We start from the raw sequence: 17610 nt of genomic DNA, 5'->3' as shown, positions 1-17610 counted from the left end.
AGGTATAGCTGGGATTATGTTTTCCAAAGTGCAATACTTTGGATTTATCAACACTGAATTCCATCTTCCATTTTTTTGTCCAATCACACAGTTTTGAAAGATCCTTTTGTAGTTCTTTACAGTCTGCCTGGAACCTAAATATCTTGAGTAGTTTTATATCATCTGCAGATTTTGCTGGCTCACTGTTTACCCCTTTTTCGAGATCATTTATGAATATGTTGAATAGGACTGGTCCCCAAACAGATCCCTGGGGAGACATGACTGTTTACCTCTCACCATTCTGAAAACTGGCCATTTATTCCTGCCCTTTGTTTCCTATCTTTTAACCACTTACTGATCCATGAAAGGACCTTCCCTCCTATCCCATGACAGCTTACTTTGCTGAAGAGCCTTTGGCGAGGGATCTTGTCAAAGACTTTCTGAAAATCTAAGTACACTCTATCCACTGGATCACCTTTGTCCACATGCTTGTTGACCCCCTCAAAGAATTCTAGCAGATTGGTGAGGCATGATTTCCCTTTAGAAAAAACATGTTGACTCTCCCGAACAAATTATGTCCTTTTATGCATCTGACAATTTTGTTCTTTACTGTAATTTCAACCAGTTTGCCCGATTCTGAATTCAGGCTTAGCAGCCTGTAAATACCAGGATCACCTCTGGAACCCTTTTTAAAAATTGGCGTCACATTGGCTGTCCTCCAGTCATTTGGTACAGAAGCTGATTTAATTGATATTTTACAGACTACAGTTAGTAGTTCTGCAATTTCACATTTGAGTTCCTTCAGAACTCTTAGGTGAAACCATCTGGTCCTGGTGACTAATTAATGTTTAGTTTATCAATTTGTTCCAAAACCTCCTCTAATGACATGTCAATCTGGGACAGTTCATCAGATTTGTCACCGAAAAAGAATGTCTCAGGTTTGGGAATCTCCCTCACATCCTTAGTCGTGAAGGTGACCTGGCCCATGTCTTTGCAGAGCTCATCTCTTCTCTCCCCCATCCTCACCCTTCCTTCCCATAGCAAAAGGCAGATAAAACCTCCAGGCTCCTGCTGGCCATAATGTAACCCAGCTGCCTCCTGTCCCCCGGCTACAGTGAAGGCAGGAAGGGGTTAAGCCCTAAGGATGCATTTTGCACTATGTCCCAGGGAACTTGACTGTAGGGGCTTCAGCGAACCTGGCCAGAGAGGTGGCTCAGCAAGGGAGGATGCCTAGAGCACCCCAGCAAACCCAGGGACAGAATCCAGGGTGGGAGCTTGGGGTGTGAAAAGGGTGCTAAGACCCTGCCCTGGGGGGCTGCTGTGAAACCTGCAGGTTCGGAGCATGAACAGGCTGGAAATTGCTTCCTTCTTCCCTCCCGCCGCTCCAGAGCTTAGCTGAGGGGCGGAGAGTCTTCCCTGTACCAGCGCTGTGAGGGGCTTTGACTCATACAGAGTCTCAGCACCTCCTGGCCAGTGCTCTGGGCCAGTGCTCTGGGCAGGAGGGTCTTGGACTTTCCCGGAGTAGCGACCCAGCTAGTGGCCGTGGGGGAAGAAAGGAGCCTACCAGACAGGCTTTTGGTGAGCTGAATGCTCTGACAAGGGGCTGGTTCTCCACAAAGCGCTGGGAGCGGGACGTGCCCCACTTGGGATCGGGATGTGGGGGAGCAGCGGGGTTAGGGGGAGTGAAAGGGCAAAGCAGAGAGAGGACAGTGAGAGGAGGAGCATGTGAAGGGCTGAGAGGTGGGTAGCGGAGGCGATATGTAACTGGTTACTGCCTGGTGCCTGCTCGCACCCACCTGCCACTGTAGCTCCCAGTGTGCAGCCCATGACAATGGGAAATGGGATTGGGGGTGAGAGCCCTGCTGTCTGAGAGCCGGCACATAGTGGGGGCTGAGCTGATGGACCAACAGGGGGAGCGGCTGGCCCCATGTGCTGCATCTTTGCCCTGTCACCAGCCTTGCATACCCACCCCCCTTGTCACCCACTGGACACCCCCGACTCACCGCTGGTAGGTGGGCAACTGGGAAGCAGGGATCTGGCCAGCAGCAGGACCTGCTAGTATGGATGCGGGACAGAGAGAAAATATGGGACAATTTGCCCATTTTTAAGAAAAAGTTGGGCCAGCTGCAGGAGGGCTTAAATACAGGACTTTAAAAACCTTTAAAAACAGGATGTCTGGTCCCCCTACAGCTGCACTGCTGTGGTGCATCAGTGGAGATGCTCTGTGCTGATAGAGAAGAGCTCCCCCCAGCAGCGTAGTTAATCCACCTCCCCCAGAGGCTGTAGCTATGTCTACACAGGGGTCAGGCTGGTATATTTATGTCGCTCACAGGTGCAGATTGTTCACACTATTGAGCAAAGTAGCTATCCCAATATATGTCTGTAGTTCAGACCAGACCTTAACTGAGATTGGCTTCACATATTTAGGACCAAATCCTGAAAAAACTTGTAATTTTACTCAGGTGAGTATTTTCATAAAAGTCAATGGGGGTTCCGTGTGAGTGAGTTTACTTGTGTGCTTGAGTGTTGGTTGGGTCAAGGCCACAGGCCAGTAAGATCCATGAAGAGGATTGTGAAAGAAAGAAGTTCTGCTCTCACTCCATTATAAACTGGGAGTGACTCCGCAGTTGTGAGTGTGAAACTGGGGGAAGTGCCAGAAGAACCAGTCGTGTGGCTGCTTTAACTCACTTTCACAGTCACTGCTTGAGACCTGAAAAGAACTAGCAAATGTGCGGAGGAGAGATTCTGCTGTGGGCAGCAACACCAGGAGGACGTGCCCTGCTTCACCTGGGGCCAGAACCATTCAAACCATCTTCCCTCTTCTGGAATGGAGATGTTATGTCAGAGGGGCAGTACCTAAGTTGTCGTGGGTCACCAGTGTGGGTAGATGTTTGGTTGTGAATGAGTGTGTTCTCGCTTTATGCTGTCCCAGCTCTGCACAGACAGCTGGCACAGCAGACCTCGAGCGAACCACCCAATGACCACAAGATCCGTTAAGGTACAAAGGCACCCAGCCAGGTTTGTTGTCGATGAAGCATGGTACTAGTATCCTGCAGACTCTACAGGACAATTAATACATCTATGGCCATTAGAATGAACCAGCTCAGTGAACAGTGGGACTTTCTGTTCCTCCTTAGGCTAGACAGAGACACTCCCTTTGAGGCTCCATTTCATACATCAATACAAATAAGTTACATACTGACCCTCTAACGTAGTTAATTGATACCCTGTGATGTAGCTGGTCACCACCCATCACGTTGTACATCTCTATCCATCACACTCTCATCCTGACCATATCTTTAGAATGGGTCACCATGTTCCTCTCATCTTTAGGGAAGGTGATGGTATGGAGATATTCTGGTACCACCCATCTGGAATGAGTTTCCCTGAGTGCTCTGTGCCTAGAACCTCTTAGAAATGTGTGGTTTCCAAATATCAGCCCTGTGCTTGCCAGATACTGTGAGCAGGGCCTGCCTCTAGCTCACAGCCTAATTTTGCTTTGTATCAACAATGCTTCGATTACTTTAGCTCAGGCCTCACACCTCATACTAGACCTCTGACACAAGGGCTTATGTCTCAGGCTCTCTTCCTACTACAGTTCCGCATTACAAATGTGTTTCTGAATTTACGGTCCCATATGACAGGCAGTTGTCACACAGTGAAGTCACACAGTTGTCACACAGAATCAGTACCTCTGATTCTCTCAACAAATGCATTCCAGTCCTAGCTGACACTGGAGTTCTCACTGATTTTCTCTTTTGCTGTTAGTTACAGGAAACTGAATAGAAGATCCAAGTGATGGTACATGATGACAGCTGACAATCACACCGTTTCTTACCCTGTCACTTACATCCTGACCGGCATCTCGGGTACGGAGGAGTCTCATTTCTGGATCGCCATCCCGTTCTGTTTGATGTACATTGTAACAGTTTTTGGGAACTCTCTCCTACTATTCATCATACTAACAGAACAAAGCCTCCATCAGCCCATGTATCTATTCGTGTCCATGCTGGCCGCTGCTGATCTGCTGTTATCTACCACTACAGTGCCCAAGATGCTGGCTGTATTCTGGTTTAGAGCGGGGGAAATTTCATTTGCTGCCTGCCTGACCCAGATGTTCTTCATCCATGTCAGTTTTATTGCCGAGTCGGCCATCCTGCTGGCCATGGCGTTTGATCGGTACATTGCCATCTGCGACCCCCTGAGATACACCATCATACTAACCAAGTCTGTGATCGGGAAGATGGGGCTGGCAGTTGTCACAAGAAGTTTCTGTATCATTTTACCTCTCATCGTTCTCATGAAGCAGCTGAAGCTCTGCAGAACCAACCTCCTGCCTCACACCTATTGTGAGCATATGGTCATAGCCCGGCTGGCCTGCAACAACAACACAGTCAATGTCTGGTATGGCTTAGCTGTGGCTATTTTAGTAATTGGTTTGGATGCTGTGCTCATTGCTGTATCTTATGGGCTGATCCTCAGGGCCGTCTTCCGGCTTACGTCCAAGGACGCCCGGCTCAAGGCTCTCCGCACCTGCAGCTCGCACCTCTGTGTCATACTGATGTTCCACATCTCATCCGTTTTCTCCTATTATGCACACCGATTTGGGCACATCATCCCAGGTTATATTCTCAACCTACTGGCCAGCCTCTATGTGCTCATTCCCCCCATGTTAAACCCCATTGTTTATGGAGTGACAACAAAAGAGATCCTGAAAAGGGTAATCAGTATCTTTTATAGATGTGTTAGCAGAAGCTCCCTGCTGAGCTAAAGGAGTCAACAGAAAATGCTTTTGGCATTGGAAATTAAAGCCAAATTTTCACTGGAACTATACACATGTTTTTACTATGTACTTACACTGTGTAAGCTTGAAAGCTGGTCTCTCTCACCAACAGGAATTGGTCTAATGAAAGACATCTCCTCCCTCACTTTGTTTCTCTAATATCCTGCAACTTACATGACTACAACAGCACTGCGCACTGCCAGAAAAGGCAGCCAGACTGAGTAAGTCTTGTTCTAAGTTGAAAGGAAATAGCAAAACATGGAAGAAGAAATGTAAAAATCACCATGAGAGAGAGAGAGCACAGTGTGTGTATCTCCTCTGTGACTAGCTGCATCTGAACTGGACTCTTTTCAGACCATTAAGGAATGCAGCAGCCAAGGGGGCCATGCCATGGGCAAGTGGGAAGTGCCCTGGGCTGCACACTGGGATAAAGGGGCGCTAGTGTTGTTTCTGCCACTGACCTGCTGTGTCACCTTGGGTTAGTTTCTTTCCTCCTCAAATTCCTAAACCATTCTCAAGGTCACAGCTCTGCTGGCCTCAGTCCTCCATTCTGCAGCCAAGGCCTTTGTCCCAAGGACTTTGTGTTTGGCTGCCTTACGGCACATTCCCATGGATGGGCCTGGCTTCCCCAGGCTGCTCTCGCTCTCTTTCCTACACTCGTGGTGTTGTGGGAGTGGCTGGGTGGGAGAGAGCTCAGGGGTGCTGTGGCCTGGTGCACCGGGCGAGGGACTCTTTTACACATGGTCTCTGGTCCCCCCGACTGTGGGAGAGACAAATGGAGAATAGAATGGGTGTGTCTGATTAGCTGTTTCTTACCCTGTGCTAAAGGAACATTTTGCTGCTGAGGAGAACATGCTGACTCCTCCTGGGGCTTGGAGGCTTGTTTGACCTTCTGTTAACATCACACAACATCCAGCAGAAACGCTGTGGGAATCTATTTTAATTTTATTCCCACCTTCCTTTTCTGCAGCTGTTGAGAAGAAATGTCTGATAAGAACATGAGAACAGTATCTACTGGGTCAGGGCAAAGCTCCGCAGCGGTCAGTGCCAGGTGCTTCAGGGGGGTGAACAGAACAGGACAATCATCAAGTGATCCATCCCTCTCGGCCCATCCTGGCTTATGGTGGTCAGAGTTTTTGGGACAGCAGCACCATGGGCTTGCAACCCTGACCAGCGTGGCTAATAGCCATTGATGGCCCTGTCCCCCATCAACTTATCTAATTCTTTTTTAATCGTTTGGCCATCACAACATCCCCTGGCAATGAGTTCCACAGGTTAGCTGTGTTCCATGAAAAAATATGTCCTCTTCTTTGAATTAAATCTGCTGCTTATTATTTTGTCAGGTAACCCTTGGTTTTTGCATTGTGGGAAAAAGTAAATTAAATTTCTCTATTCATTTTCTCTGCACTGGTCATGATTTTATAGACCTCTGTCTTATCCCTCCTTAGCTGTCTCTTTTCTAAGCTGAACAGTCGAAGCCTTTTTCGTCTCTTCTCATATGGAAGCAATTTTATACCCTTCATCATTTTTGTTGCCCTTCTCTGAACCTTTTCAAGTTACACTATATTCTTTTTGAGATGCGGCTACTAGAACTGGACACACTACTGAAGTTGTGGGCATCCCACGGATTTATACACTGGCAATATGACATTTTCTCTCCATCTACTAATGGTTCTTAACAGTCTTTTAGCCTTTTTGACCACAGCTGTGCTGAGAACAGAAGTTTTCAGAGAACTGTCCACGGTGACTCTACGATCTCTTTATTGAGTGGCAATAGCTAATTTAGACCCCATCCTTATATATGTGAAATTAGGATGATTTATTCCAATGTGCATTATTTTCCACTTACCAATGCTGAATTTCATCAGCCATTTCATTGCTTAGTCATCCATTTTTGTGAGATTCCTCTGTAACTGTTCAGTCAGCTTTAGATTTAACTATCTTAAATAATTTTGTATCCTCTCCAAACTTTGCCACTTCACTGTTCACTCCCTTTTCTGTATCATTAAGGAATGTGTTAAACAGCAATGGTCACAATACAGATCCTTGGGGGAGCCCATTGATTACCTCACTCCATTGTGAAAATGGATCATTTATTCCCCTTTGTTTCCTATATTTTAACCAGTTACTGATCCATGAGGAGGCCTTCCGTCTCATCCCATGACAGCTTACTTTGCCTAAGAGCCTTCGGGAAGGGACCTTGTCAAAGGCTTTCTGAAAGTCCAAGTGCACTATAGCTGCTGGATCACTATTCTCAACATTCTTGTTGATGCCCTACAGAATTCTAGTAGCTTGGTGAGGCATCATTTCCCTGGCCAATACCGTGTTAACTCTTCCCCAACATATTCATAGATTCATAGACTCTAGGACTGGAAGGGACCTCGAAAGGTCGTTGAGTCCAGTCCCCTGCCCTCATGGCAGGACCAGATACTGTCTAGACCATTCCTTATAGACATTTATCTAACCTACTCTTAAATAGCTCCAGAGATGGAGATTCCACAACCTCCCTAGGCAATTTATTCCAGTGTTTGACCACCCTGACAGTTAGGAACTTTCCCCTAATGTCCAACCTAAATCTCCCTTTCTGCAGTTTAAGCACATTGCTTCTTGTTCTAACATTAGAGGCTAAGGTGAACAAGTTTTCTCCCTCCTCCTTATGGCACCCTTTTAGATACCTGAAAACTGCTATCTGCTAACTGATATTGTGTTTATCTTTTTAAGCCTTTGGAGATACTTGCTGCTAGCAGTCGTAGATGGGCCATATGCCATTGTAGGCAATCTCGTTATAGCATCCGCTCCATCAATTTATCCAGCTCACTTTGCAGATGAGGACATTTCTGGAGGCAGAGTTGGCTTGAGGGGTGATAGGCTGGGATGGGGGGATTCCGTCTGGGGGCTGCCCAGTCTGCAAGTGGGGAGCCAGGCTGGGGCGTGGAGGCAGGACTGGGGCAAGTCTCATAGAATCATAGAATATCAGGGTTGGAAGAGACCTCAGGAGGTCATCTAGTCCAACCTCCTGCTCAAAGCAGGACCAACTATACCATCCCAGCCAGGGCTTTGTCAAGCTAGGCCTTTAAAACCTCTCAGGATGCAGATTCCACCACCTCCCTCGGCAACCCATTCCAGTGCTTCACCACCCTCCTAGTGAAATAGTGTTTCCTAATATCCAACCTAGACCTTCCCCACTGCAACTTGAGACCATTGCTCCTTGTTCTATCATCTGCCACCACTGAGAACAGTCTAGATCCATCCTCTTTGGTACTTTCTTCAGGTAGTTGAAACCAGCTATCAAATTCCCCCTCACTCTTCTCTTTTGCAAACTGAATAAGCCCAGTTTCCTCAGCCTCGCCTCATAAATCATGTGCCCCAAACCCATAATTATTTTTGTTGCCCACCACTGGACTCTCTCCAATTTGTCCACATCCCTTCTGTAGTCAGAGGCCCAAAACTGGACATAATACTTCAGATTTGACCTCACTAGTGCCGAATGGAGGGAAATAATCACTTCCTTCGATCTGCTGGCAATGCTTCTACTACTGCAGCCAAATATAATGGTAGCCTTCTTGGAAACAAGGGCACAGTATTGACTCATATCCAGCTTCTCATTCACTATAATCCCCAGGTCCTTTTCTGATGAACGGTCACTTATCCAGTCAGTCCCCAGCCTGTACCAGTGCATGGGATTCTTCCATCATAAGGGCAGGACTTTGCACTTGTCCTTGTTGAACCTCATCAAATGTATTTTGCCTCAATCCTCCAATTTGTCTAGGTCACTCTGGACCCTATCCCTACCATCCAGCACATCTACCTCTCTCCCTCAGTTTAGTGTCAGCTGCAAACTTGCTGAGGTGCAATTCATCCCACCATCCAGATCATTAATGAAGATGTTGAACAAAACCGGCCCCAGGACAGACTGTATCAAAAGCTTTGCCTAAGTCAAGATACATCACGTCACCGCCTTCCCCATATCCACAGAGCCAGTTATCTCATCATTGAAGACAATTAGGTTGGTCAGGCATGACTTGCCCTTGGTGAATCCATGCTGACTATTCTTGATCATCTTCCTCTCCTCTAAGTGTTTCAAAATGGATTCCTTGAGGACCTGCTCCATGATTTTTCCAGGGACTGAGGGAGGCTGACCTGTCTGTAGTTCCTGGATTCTTCTTCTTCCCTTTTTTAAAGATGGGCACTATGTTTGCTTTTTTCCAATCGTCCTGGACCTCCCCCGATTGAGGTTTGTACTTCAATGAAATGGAAGTTTAAATCTGTTTAATTTTCCCATTTTTCCAGTAGCTTCTGATTGGGGCTGGGAGGCCCCTCTGGATCGGGAAAAAGGAGGCAGGTAAAGAGTTAGTTACAGACCCTGTTACACACCACCTCTAGGTTCGTTGCCTCTTGCTCCCACTGTACATCACCGAAGGACAAGAGAAAAGGATCCTTCCTTTCTCCTCTAGCGAGTCCTGTCACCCCAGGGTAAAGTATCTGCATGGCAGGGAGATGGAGACCCTGGATGACAGCCATACAGGCTGTGAATATGGGGTGGGACTCAGGAGATCTGCATTCTATTCCCACACTCTGCCACCACCCTGCTGGAGAACCTTGGGCAAATCACTTTGCCTCCCTGTAACTTAGTTTCCTTTTCTGTAAAATGGGAATAATGACACTGACATCCTTTACAGACTGCTTTGAGATCCACTGATGAAACAGCTGCATATTATTATTTAATCTTATTTCCAGTGGGGCCCAAAGGCCTGTGCCAGGCACCCCCCAAACTGAGATGTGATTCCTGCACCGAGGAGCTTCCAAACTAGACATCACACCAAGGCCAAGGAGAATCTGACCAGGGGAACTGGACCATTGCTGGGTTAACATCCCCATCATTCACTGATTCACTAATTCAAAGGCCGGAAGTGCTCATCCAGTCTGATCCCCTGCATATCACAGGCTGGAGACCTGCCTCCAAATAATTCCAAGATGCGAAATTTTAGAAAAACATCCCACCTTGATTGAACAATGGTCAGTAATAGAGAATTCACCACAACCGTTATAAATTGTTCCAATGGTTATTTCCTCTCGCTGTTAGAAATCTCCACTTTATTCCCAGTCTGAATGTGTCTAGCTTCCACTTCCAGCACTGGATTGTGTGAGACCTTTCTCTGCCAGGGAGAAGAGCCTGTTGTTATATGTCTGTGCCCTGTGTAGGTACTTACACACTGTGATCAGACTTAACGTTCTCTTTGTTCAACTAAACCGATTGGGCTCTTTGAGCCTATCACTATGAGGCAGGATTCCTAATCCTTTAATCATTCCCGTGGCTCTTCTCTGAACCCTCTCCGATGGATCAGCAGGTTTCTTGAGTCTGTCCATTTTGGGGAGCAGGGAGATAGGGGCTGCACATGACATTACTGCTCACAAAGACGTCATTGATGATGTCACAGTCGGCCCAGCTGTCAGGCAGTGCGGTGAACTGCTGGAGAAGCAGGAGGGCAGGAGGGAGCTGGTGCCCTGAGAGTGAAGAGGTGGAGGCTGGTATGCATGATTTGAGCCTGGATTCTGGCATTACGAAGGGCAGGGGGAGGTCAGTTCCCTTCTCCTGCTTCCTCTCACCCGGGGAGCTATGATCACAGCAGCAAAAACAATGCTAAGAATTTCACCACAGTGAAGCAAACGTTGCCCCCCTCACACTCCGGATCTCCTCAGCCCTCCCTGAGCCTCACTAAGTGTGGCTGACTGCGGAGAGAACACCATCGTCTGCTGTGACGTTAATGACATAATGTATGGGTCAGTGTTGCGCCCACTGTTATATATTTGTAGAAAATATTGTATAGAGATTGTCGTGTAAGGGGTCTATGGAGAGGTTAGGGTTTGCTGGTTATGATTATGCTGTCTATATGTGTGTATCATTTTTATAGTTGAAGTTATGAATACTGGCTCTATACTGTCTATAGTTCAAACTTATGCTGTGCTTCTGGGTGACACCCCAGAAAAGTTGGTGTCAGCTCTCCCTAGCCTGCTTCATGGCCCTTTAAGGACCATCAGCTACACGATTGACCCACTGAGAGAAAGCCAATAGACCTTGTGACTCAGCAGGTTGTGCAGGACTTCCCCATGTGACACTAGACTCCATTTTGCTGTAATTTTCCACAGTAAGAACTAAGAGGTTCTTACACCTGGAAAAGCCTATAAAAGGCTGATGCCTTATCTCCATCTTGTCTTCAGTCCTGCTTCCTACCTCTGGAGGGACTTTGCTACAAATGGAAGCTCTGAACAAAGGACTGATGACCCATCAGAGACTTGATTTGAACCTGCAGTTTACTCCATCACTGCTACAAACCTGAACTAAGAGCTTTGCCATCATTGTATGTAATTGATTCCATTTAACCAATTCTAGTTCTCATCTGTATCTTTTTTCTTTTATGAATAAACCTTTAGATTTTAGATTCTAAAGAACTGGCAACAGCATGATTTGTGGGTAGGATGTGATTTGTATATTGACCTGGGTCTGGGCTTTGGTCCTTTGGGATCGGGAGAACCTTTTTTCTTTTACTGGGGCGTTGGTTTTCATCACCATTTGTTCCCATAACGAGTGGAACTGGTGGTGAGACTGGGAAACTGGAGTGTCGAAGGGAATTGCTTGTGTGACTTGTGGTGAGCCAGTGGGGTGAAACCAAAGTCCTCTCTGTCTGGCTGGTTTGGTTTGCCTTAAGGGTGGATAATCCCAAGCCTTGGACTGTAACTGCCCTGCTTTAAGCAATTTGTCCTAAATTGGCACTCTCAGTTGTGTCCCACCAGAACCAGCATTGTTACACCTGCCCAGTCAATGCCGCCAACCCGTGCATCATCCGAGTCATGGTGAAACCCCCCATGGTGAAGGAGGAGTTTGTTGGGAAGCCAGAGGGCCCTGCACTCCCACTCTGCAGTCAGCCGTGACTCTCAGCCAGCGTGTAAAACAGAAGGTGTATTTGTCGAAGGAACAGAATGTAGAACAGAGCTTGTTAGCAGAGAAATCAGTGACTTTCAGCAAAGTCCATCTTGGAGGGACCCTGGGCCGGACACCCCAGACTCCCCTCTCTCCAAGGCCAGATTCCACCAGCCCAACCTCCAATGTGCACATTCCTCCTCCTCCTGCTCTTTGTCTCCCTTCCCAGGCAAAGGGTCACCTGGTTGCATCCTGCTCCTGGGTCAGAGGTGATGAGGGACACCGGCCATTGCTATGTGCAGGCAGCTGGAGCCGCCTCACCTGATCCCGAGGGCCTCAGCAGAAAAGTCTCACACTCTTATTCCCACCACCGAGGCACTGGTACCGCACACAGAGAGACTGACGCACACACAGTATTCATGCAAAATTGTAAGACCCAAATAAGCTTGCATACAACATAATAAGGAGGAAAAACCAACATTGTCACAGGTGTGTACTAGTGCCTAAGGGCCATATAGATTGATATTCAAGACCCGTGGTCCGTGATGCCCAGACAGTAATGGAGGCAGAGTCAAACAGGCCTATGGAAGCCTTCTCTCCTGGCGCCCTTTACTATTGCTGCTGATCAAGTCTGCGCTGAGAAGAGAAATTCTCTGACTCAGCCCCTCACTGACAGATGCAATAAGCAACTCTGACTGGGCCGTTAAAAATCTGGATGGCGGTGCAGTGGGGTTAAGGCAGGCTCCCTGCCTACACTGGTTCTGAGGGGCTCCCAGAAGCAGCCAGCATGTCCGGTCACAGGCAGGGGGCGGCCAGGGGGCTCCCCAAGTTCTCCCCGCCCCAGGTGCCAGCCCCACAACTACCATTGGCTGGGAATTGTGGCCAATGGGATCTGCAGGGTTGGCTCCTCTGGACTGGAACAGCACGCACCATGCGGCATCTCCTGGCTGTGCCTCTGCCTAGGAGCCAGAGGGACACGCAGGACTCTTCCAGGAGCCATCTAGAGATAAGCACCACCTGCACCCCAAAACTTATCCTGCACCCCAGCCCCCTACCTCAGCCCAGAGACCACTCCCATACGCCAAACTCCTCCTTCTTGGCCCCTCCCTGGATCCTGCACCCTCAGCCGGAGACCTCACCTCCTCCTGCACCTCCAAACCCTTGAGCGAGTGAGCAAGGGTGGGGGACAGTGAGTGAGGGAGGGAGCAGGGATGGAGGGAGCAGGGAGCAGGACCTCGGAGAAGAGGAGGGGCAAGGCAAGGGTGTTCAGTTCTCTGCAGCTGGAAAATTGGCATCCCTATCCACCACTCCTGTTTGGATGCTGAGCTTGTGTCATCCAGGGTCTGGTTTTTCACAGCTGCTGAGCACCTGCCACACCAGTGGCAGAGAGTGGGAGCTGAGAGAGCTCAGCACCTCTTGAAATCTTGGCTGAGGTGTGTCCTAGGTTGGGGGCTCCCAAATCAGCAGCTCGCTTTTGGAAAGTTCCAGCTCCAGTTGTTGTTAAACAGCAATTATCACAGAACGTAGGCGCTGTGCAGTAGGTCAACCTTGCACCTTGGTAGAGGAACATGGAAACCACCAGACTGGATGAGAGCCGGGTCCATCTAGCCCAGTAGCCTGTCTCCAGCAGCGGCCAGCACCAGATGCTTCAGAAGAAGCTGTGAGAATCTCTCATGAGGGGATATGGGGTAATCTTCCCCTCACACCCTGCATCCCATCCTTATCTCTAACAGAGATTGGCGTAAACCCCGATCCATGGGAGTCACTCTCCCTTACAAAATGTGTGTGGTCATTAACTCTGGTAACTCTTCTCTCCCGGCGCCTGGTTCCTTTTAAATCACTGCCAGAGTCTGGGCAGTGGAGGCCAGGGAGCGCACATGGGCTGACCGGGGGAGGCTCTTTTGGGGCCCAAAGTCTGTCCACGTACCAATAAGAATTTATTATTAATTTCACCCCTGTAGACAGAGCAATTCTGTCTGTTGTAATGTTCCTTCATTTACCTCCAAGTGGCGTTGACTGCATTTGTCTCTGGTGGTTTTCCACTGATAATCTTGGGCTGGAGCAAGGCTGGAGAACTGAGCCTGGCATTACATCCCCAGCTAACTAGGGTGGGGTGACAACACCCTCCTGGAAGTGCCATCGGCTAGACACACTATGCCCTCTACTCCAAGTCGTAAAGCTCACTGTCAATATCAAAATGTTATTTGTTAACTATTACCTGGACATGCATTTTGCAATAGTTTTGAAGCTTGACAAGTTACAAGCTTTCTGCACACACCTTACAGGCAACTCTTTATGGGTCAACGTTCCATAAGACTTGTGTGTGGTGTACTGAGTTTGTCAGGGCTTCAAAGAACAGGGGGCTTTTTGCCAGGGCCTCAGCGTCTAAATAACGTACAAAAGGAGAAATGATCAGATCAAACAAGCAGCAAAGCATGAGCTTTCGTGGGTGAATACCCACTTCGTCAGATGCATCATTTCGTGGGTATTCACCCACGAAAGCTCATGCTCCAAAATGTCTGTTAGTCTATAAGGTGCCACAGGATTCTTTGCTACTTTTACAGATCCAGACTAACACGGCTACCCCTCTGATGCAGATCAAAGAAATGAGAGGAGTAAAGGGTTAATTCTCCTCTCTTCCCCACAGTCACAGAGGCAGGTCCCTGGGGCTCCGTGCTGGCTCTGAGTCCCTCCTGGGATTCCCAGGGCAACAGTATAAATATCCCTGTACCTCAGCCCCAGTCAGTGCAGATTCCCTGCCACCTGCAGCTCTCCGACCCGGTCACAGGCAGAGATTCCTCCTCCCAAGCTGGGGCCGGAGCCTGGTGAGTCATTTGCATGGAATGAATCTGTGAAGGGGAGAATGGAAACATGAAACCTAGGAAATGTTGAGCTGAGGTTGGGTAGAATGGGGGTGTGTAATTCTGACTGCAGGGGCAGGACAGGAGCCGGGGCTCTGAGATACGCTCCTGTGACTGCGCTGAGGTTCGGTGCTGGGAAGAGGTCGCCGAGTTACCCTGATCCGCTCCCCAAGGTGTCACTGGGGATCTTGCTGTAGAACTCAGTGGGCTCTGGACTAGGACATTCTTGGTTATGTGTCTGTTCAGAGTAAACCTCATTGGAAACCCCCTCAGGCCCTATAACATTCCCGAGGCCTTCACTCAGGCAACACTTCCATGAAAATCAATAAGGACCCCAGGACTCGGTCCATTCCATTTGGCAGAAATTAGCTGACTTCAAGCAGCATAGCCGTAAATGTACAAACTGTATAATCCAGGAGCAACCGATTATAAGGGCTGCTTTGATAATGATTGTGACGGGTAGCCCCAGAGTACTATCTGGAACTGGGGTATCACTGACCCCGCTGACCCCCAGCCTGGGATCCCTCTCACCCTGTACTGCTCTGACAAGCTGCAAAGCCCTCCTTCCTTCACTTTCACCAGCATTCACACAGGTAGAGACACACCCAGCTGCAATTGGACACAGACTCTTTAACCACCAGCTGTCCAGGCTGGGACCCTAGAGCAGTACCATCCTGCCCTGGTCAAATATGGGCAGTCTGTGTGTTTAATACCCGGTAGGCCTCTCCCTCCATATGAAGAGAACCATGCACACTTGGGTTAGCCAAGCTGAGATTTTCCCCAAGCACTTCAGTCAAAGCTCACTGCTTTACATTATAACAGAACAAGTTTTTTAACTACAAAAAATAGATTTTAAGATTTTATATGAAGCTTAGGTTGCATTTTTGTTTATTTGCTAGGTAATCTGCTTTGATCTGCTTGGTGTCACTTATCACCATTTAAAAACTATTTTAGTACTTAATAAACTTGTTTTGGCTTTATCTACACTAGTGAGTTGGAATGAAGTGCCTGGGAAAATCATAGCTCGACTGGCGGAGGCTGTTGTATATTCTTTTCCACATTCAGGGAGGGGGGGAATTCTAGGAGCTTACGCTGTACAGTTCTCTGCTCAGGGTAAGACTGTAACATTTTGGGTTTACACTCCAGTGGGGGGTACGAATCTGGGAAGCTGGTGGTTAATTTGGCTGCAGCCTCTCTATTGTTGGTTCATGCAGTGGCTGGTTAGAGCCTGCGTGTAACTGCAGCGGGGTGTGTCCCTGCGTGTGTGGATGCTGGTGTAAGTGTAAGATGGGGAGCAGGTCTGCAGCTTGTCACAGCAGCACAGTGTGAGGGGGGCACAGACTGGGGGGTCAGAGGGCTCAATGAAACCCCAGTTCCATGTGCCCCCCCCCGGGTGAACCCATCACACTGTAACAAATGCAATTCAGTCCTAGCAGACACTCACCTTCTCACTGATTGTCTCTTTTGCTGTTAGTTCCTGGAAATTGAATAGAAGATCCAAGTGATGGTGCATGATGCCAGCTGGCAATCACACCTTTTTTGCCCCCGTGACCTACATCCTGGCTGGCATCCCAGGTATGGAGGAGTCTCATGTCTGGATCTCCATCCCCTTCTGTCTGATGTACATTGTGACACTTATTGGGAACTCTCTCCTACTATTCATCATACTAACAGAACAAAGCCTCCATCAGCCCATGTATCTATTCGTGTCCATGCTGGCTGCTGTTGATCTGCTCTTATCTATCACAGCAGTGCCCAAGATGCTGGCTGTATTCTGGTTTGGAGCAGGGGAAATTTCTTTTGCTGCCTGCCTGACCCAGATGTTCTTCATCCATGTCAGTTTTATTGCTGAGTCGGCCATCCTGCTGGCCATGGCGTTTGATCGGTACGTTGCCATCTGCAACCCCCTGAGATACACCATCATACTAACCAAGTCTGTGACCGGGAAGATGGGGCTGGCAGTTGTCACAAGAAGTTTCTGTTTCATTTTCCCCGTCCTCTTTCTTGTGAAGCAGCTGAAGTTCTGCGGAACCAACCTCCTGCCTCACACCTATTGTGACTACGTTGACATAGCCCGGCTGGCCTGCGACGACATCACAGTCAATTTCTGGTATGGTACAGTTGTGGGTACTTTAGTAATTGGCTTGGATGCTGTGCTCATTGCTGTATCTTATGGGCTGATCCTCAGGGCCGTTTTCCAACTCCCATCGAAGGACGCCCGGCTCAAGGCTCTCCGCACCTGCGGCTCCCACCTCTGTGTCATACTGATGTTCTACACACCAGTCTTTTTACCCATTTTTGCACATCAATTTGGGCAAATCGTCCCAAGTTATATTCTCATCCTACTAGCCAACCTCTGTGTGCTCATTCCCCCCATGTTAAACCCCATCGTTTATGGGGTGACCAGAAAAGAGATCCTGAAACGGGTGATCTTTGTGTTTCATCGATGGTACAGGAGAAGCTCCCTGCTGAGCTAAAGCAGGACACAGAAAATGCTTTGAGATTTCGAAATTACACCCAAGTTTTCATTGGACCTGTAGGGATATTTTTATTATGTACTTCCACTGCGTAAGGTCGAAAGCTGGTCTCTCTCATCAACAGAATTTGGATCCAATGAAAGCTATTTCCTCCCCCCTGTTTGTCTAATATCCTGGGACACAAATGGCTGCAACAGCACAGCGCCCTGCCAGAGAAAACAGCCAGACTGAGTGATCTTATTCTAAGTTGAAGGGAAACAACAAAACAAGAAAGCACAAAAGTAAAATTACTTTATGAGAATGAGAGCACGGTGTGTGCTCCTCTGTGACAATGGCCAAGGAAAGCAGCAGCCAAGGGGGACGTGCCATACAGCCATGGGAAGTGCACTGTGCAGCACATTGGGAGATGGGAGCTCCAGCATTCGTTCTGCCACTGACCTGCTGTGTCAGCTTGGGAGAGTTTCTTTCCTCCTCAATATCCTCACTGGCAAATAAGCACACTTTGGGGCCAGCAGGAAAATCAGGAGCAAGTCTCCTCAGGGAGACAGGGCAGGGATTTCATGGTCCTCCTCCGCACAGCCCAGAACCTGA

At 48.3% G+C, this 17610-nt stretch overlaps 2 protein-coding genes across 2 annotated transcripts; both read left to right on the top strand.

Annotated features, from left to right (window-relative positions):
- Positions 1-3784: 3784 nt before the first annotated feature.
- LOC127047873 (olfactory receptor 52B2-like) lies at positions 3785-4750 on the top strand. The gene has a single exon (XM_050946777.1). The coding sequence runs from the start codon at positions 3785-3787 to the stop codon at positions 4748-4750; it is 966 nt and encodes a 321-aa protein (XP_050802734.1).
- Positions 4751-16056: 11306 nt separating this feature from the next.
- Positions 16057-17019, top strand: LOC127044400 (olfactory receptor 52B2-like). The gene has a single exon (XM_050939188.1). The coding sequence runs from the start codon at positions 16057-16059 to the stop codon at positions 17017-17019; it is 963 nt and encodes a 320-aa protein (XP_050795145.1).
- Positions 17020-17610: the final 591 nt, after the last annotated feature.

Source organism: Gopherus flavomarginatus, chromosome 1 (assembly GCF_025201925.1).
Source record: "Gopherus flavomarginatus isolate rGopFla2 chromosome 1, rGopFla2.mat.asm, whole genome shotgun sequence".
Taxonomy (NCBI): Eukaryota; Metazoa; Chordata; order Testudines; family Testudinidae; genus Gopherus; species Gopherus flavomarginatus.
This window is presented reverse-complemented; position numbering and strand designations above follow the sequence as displayed.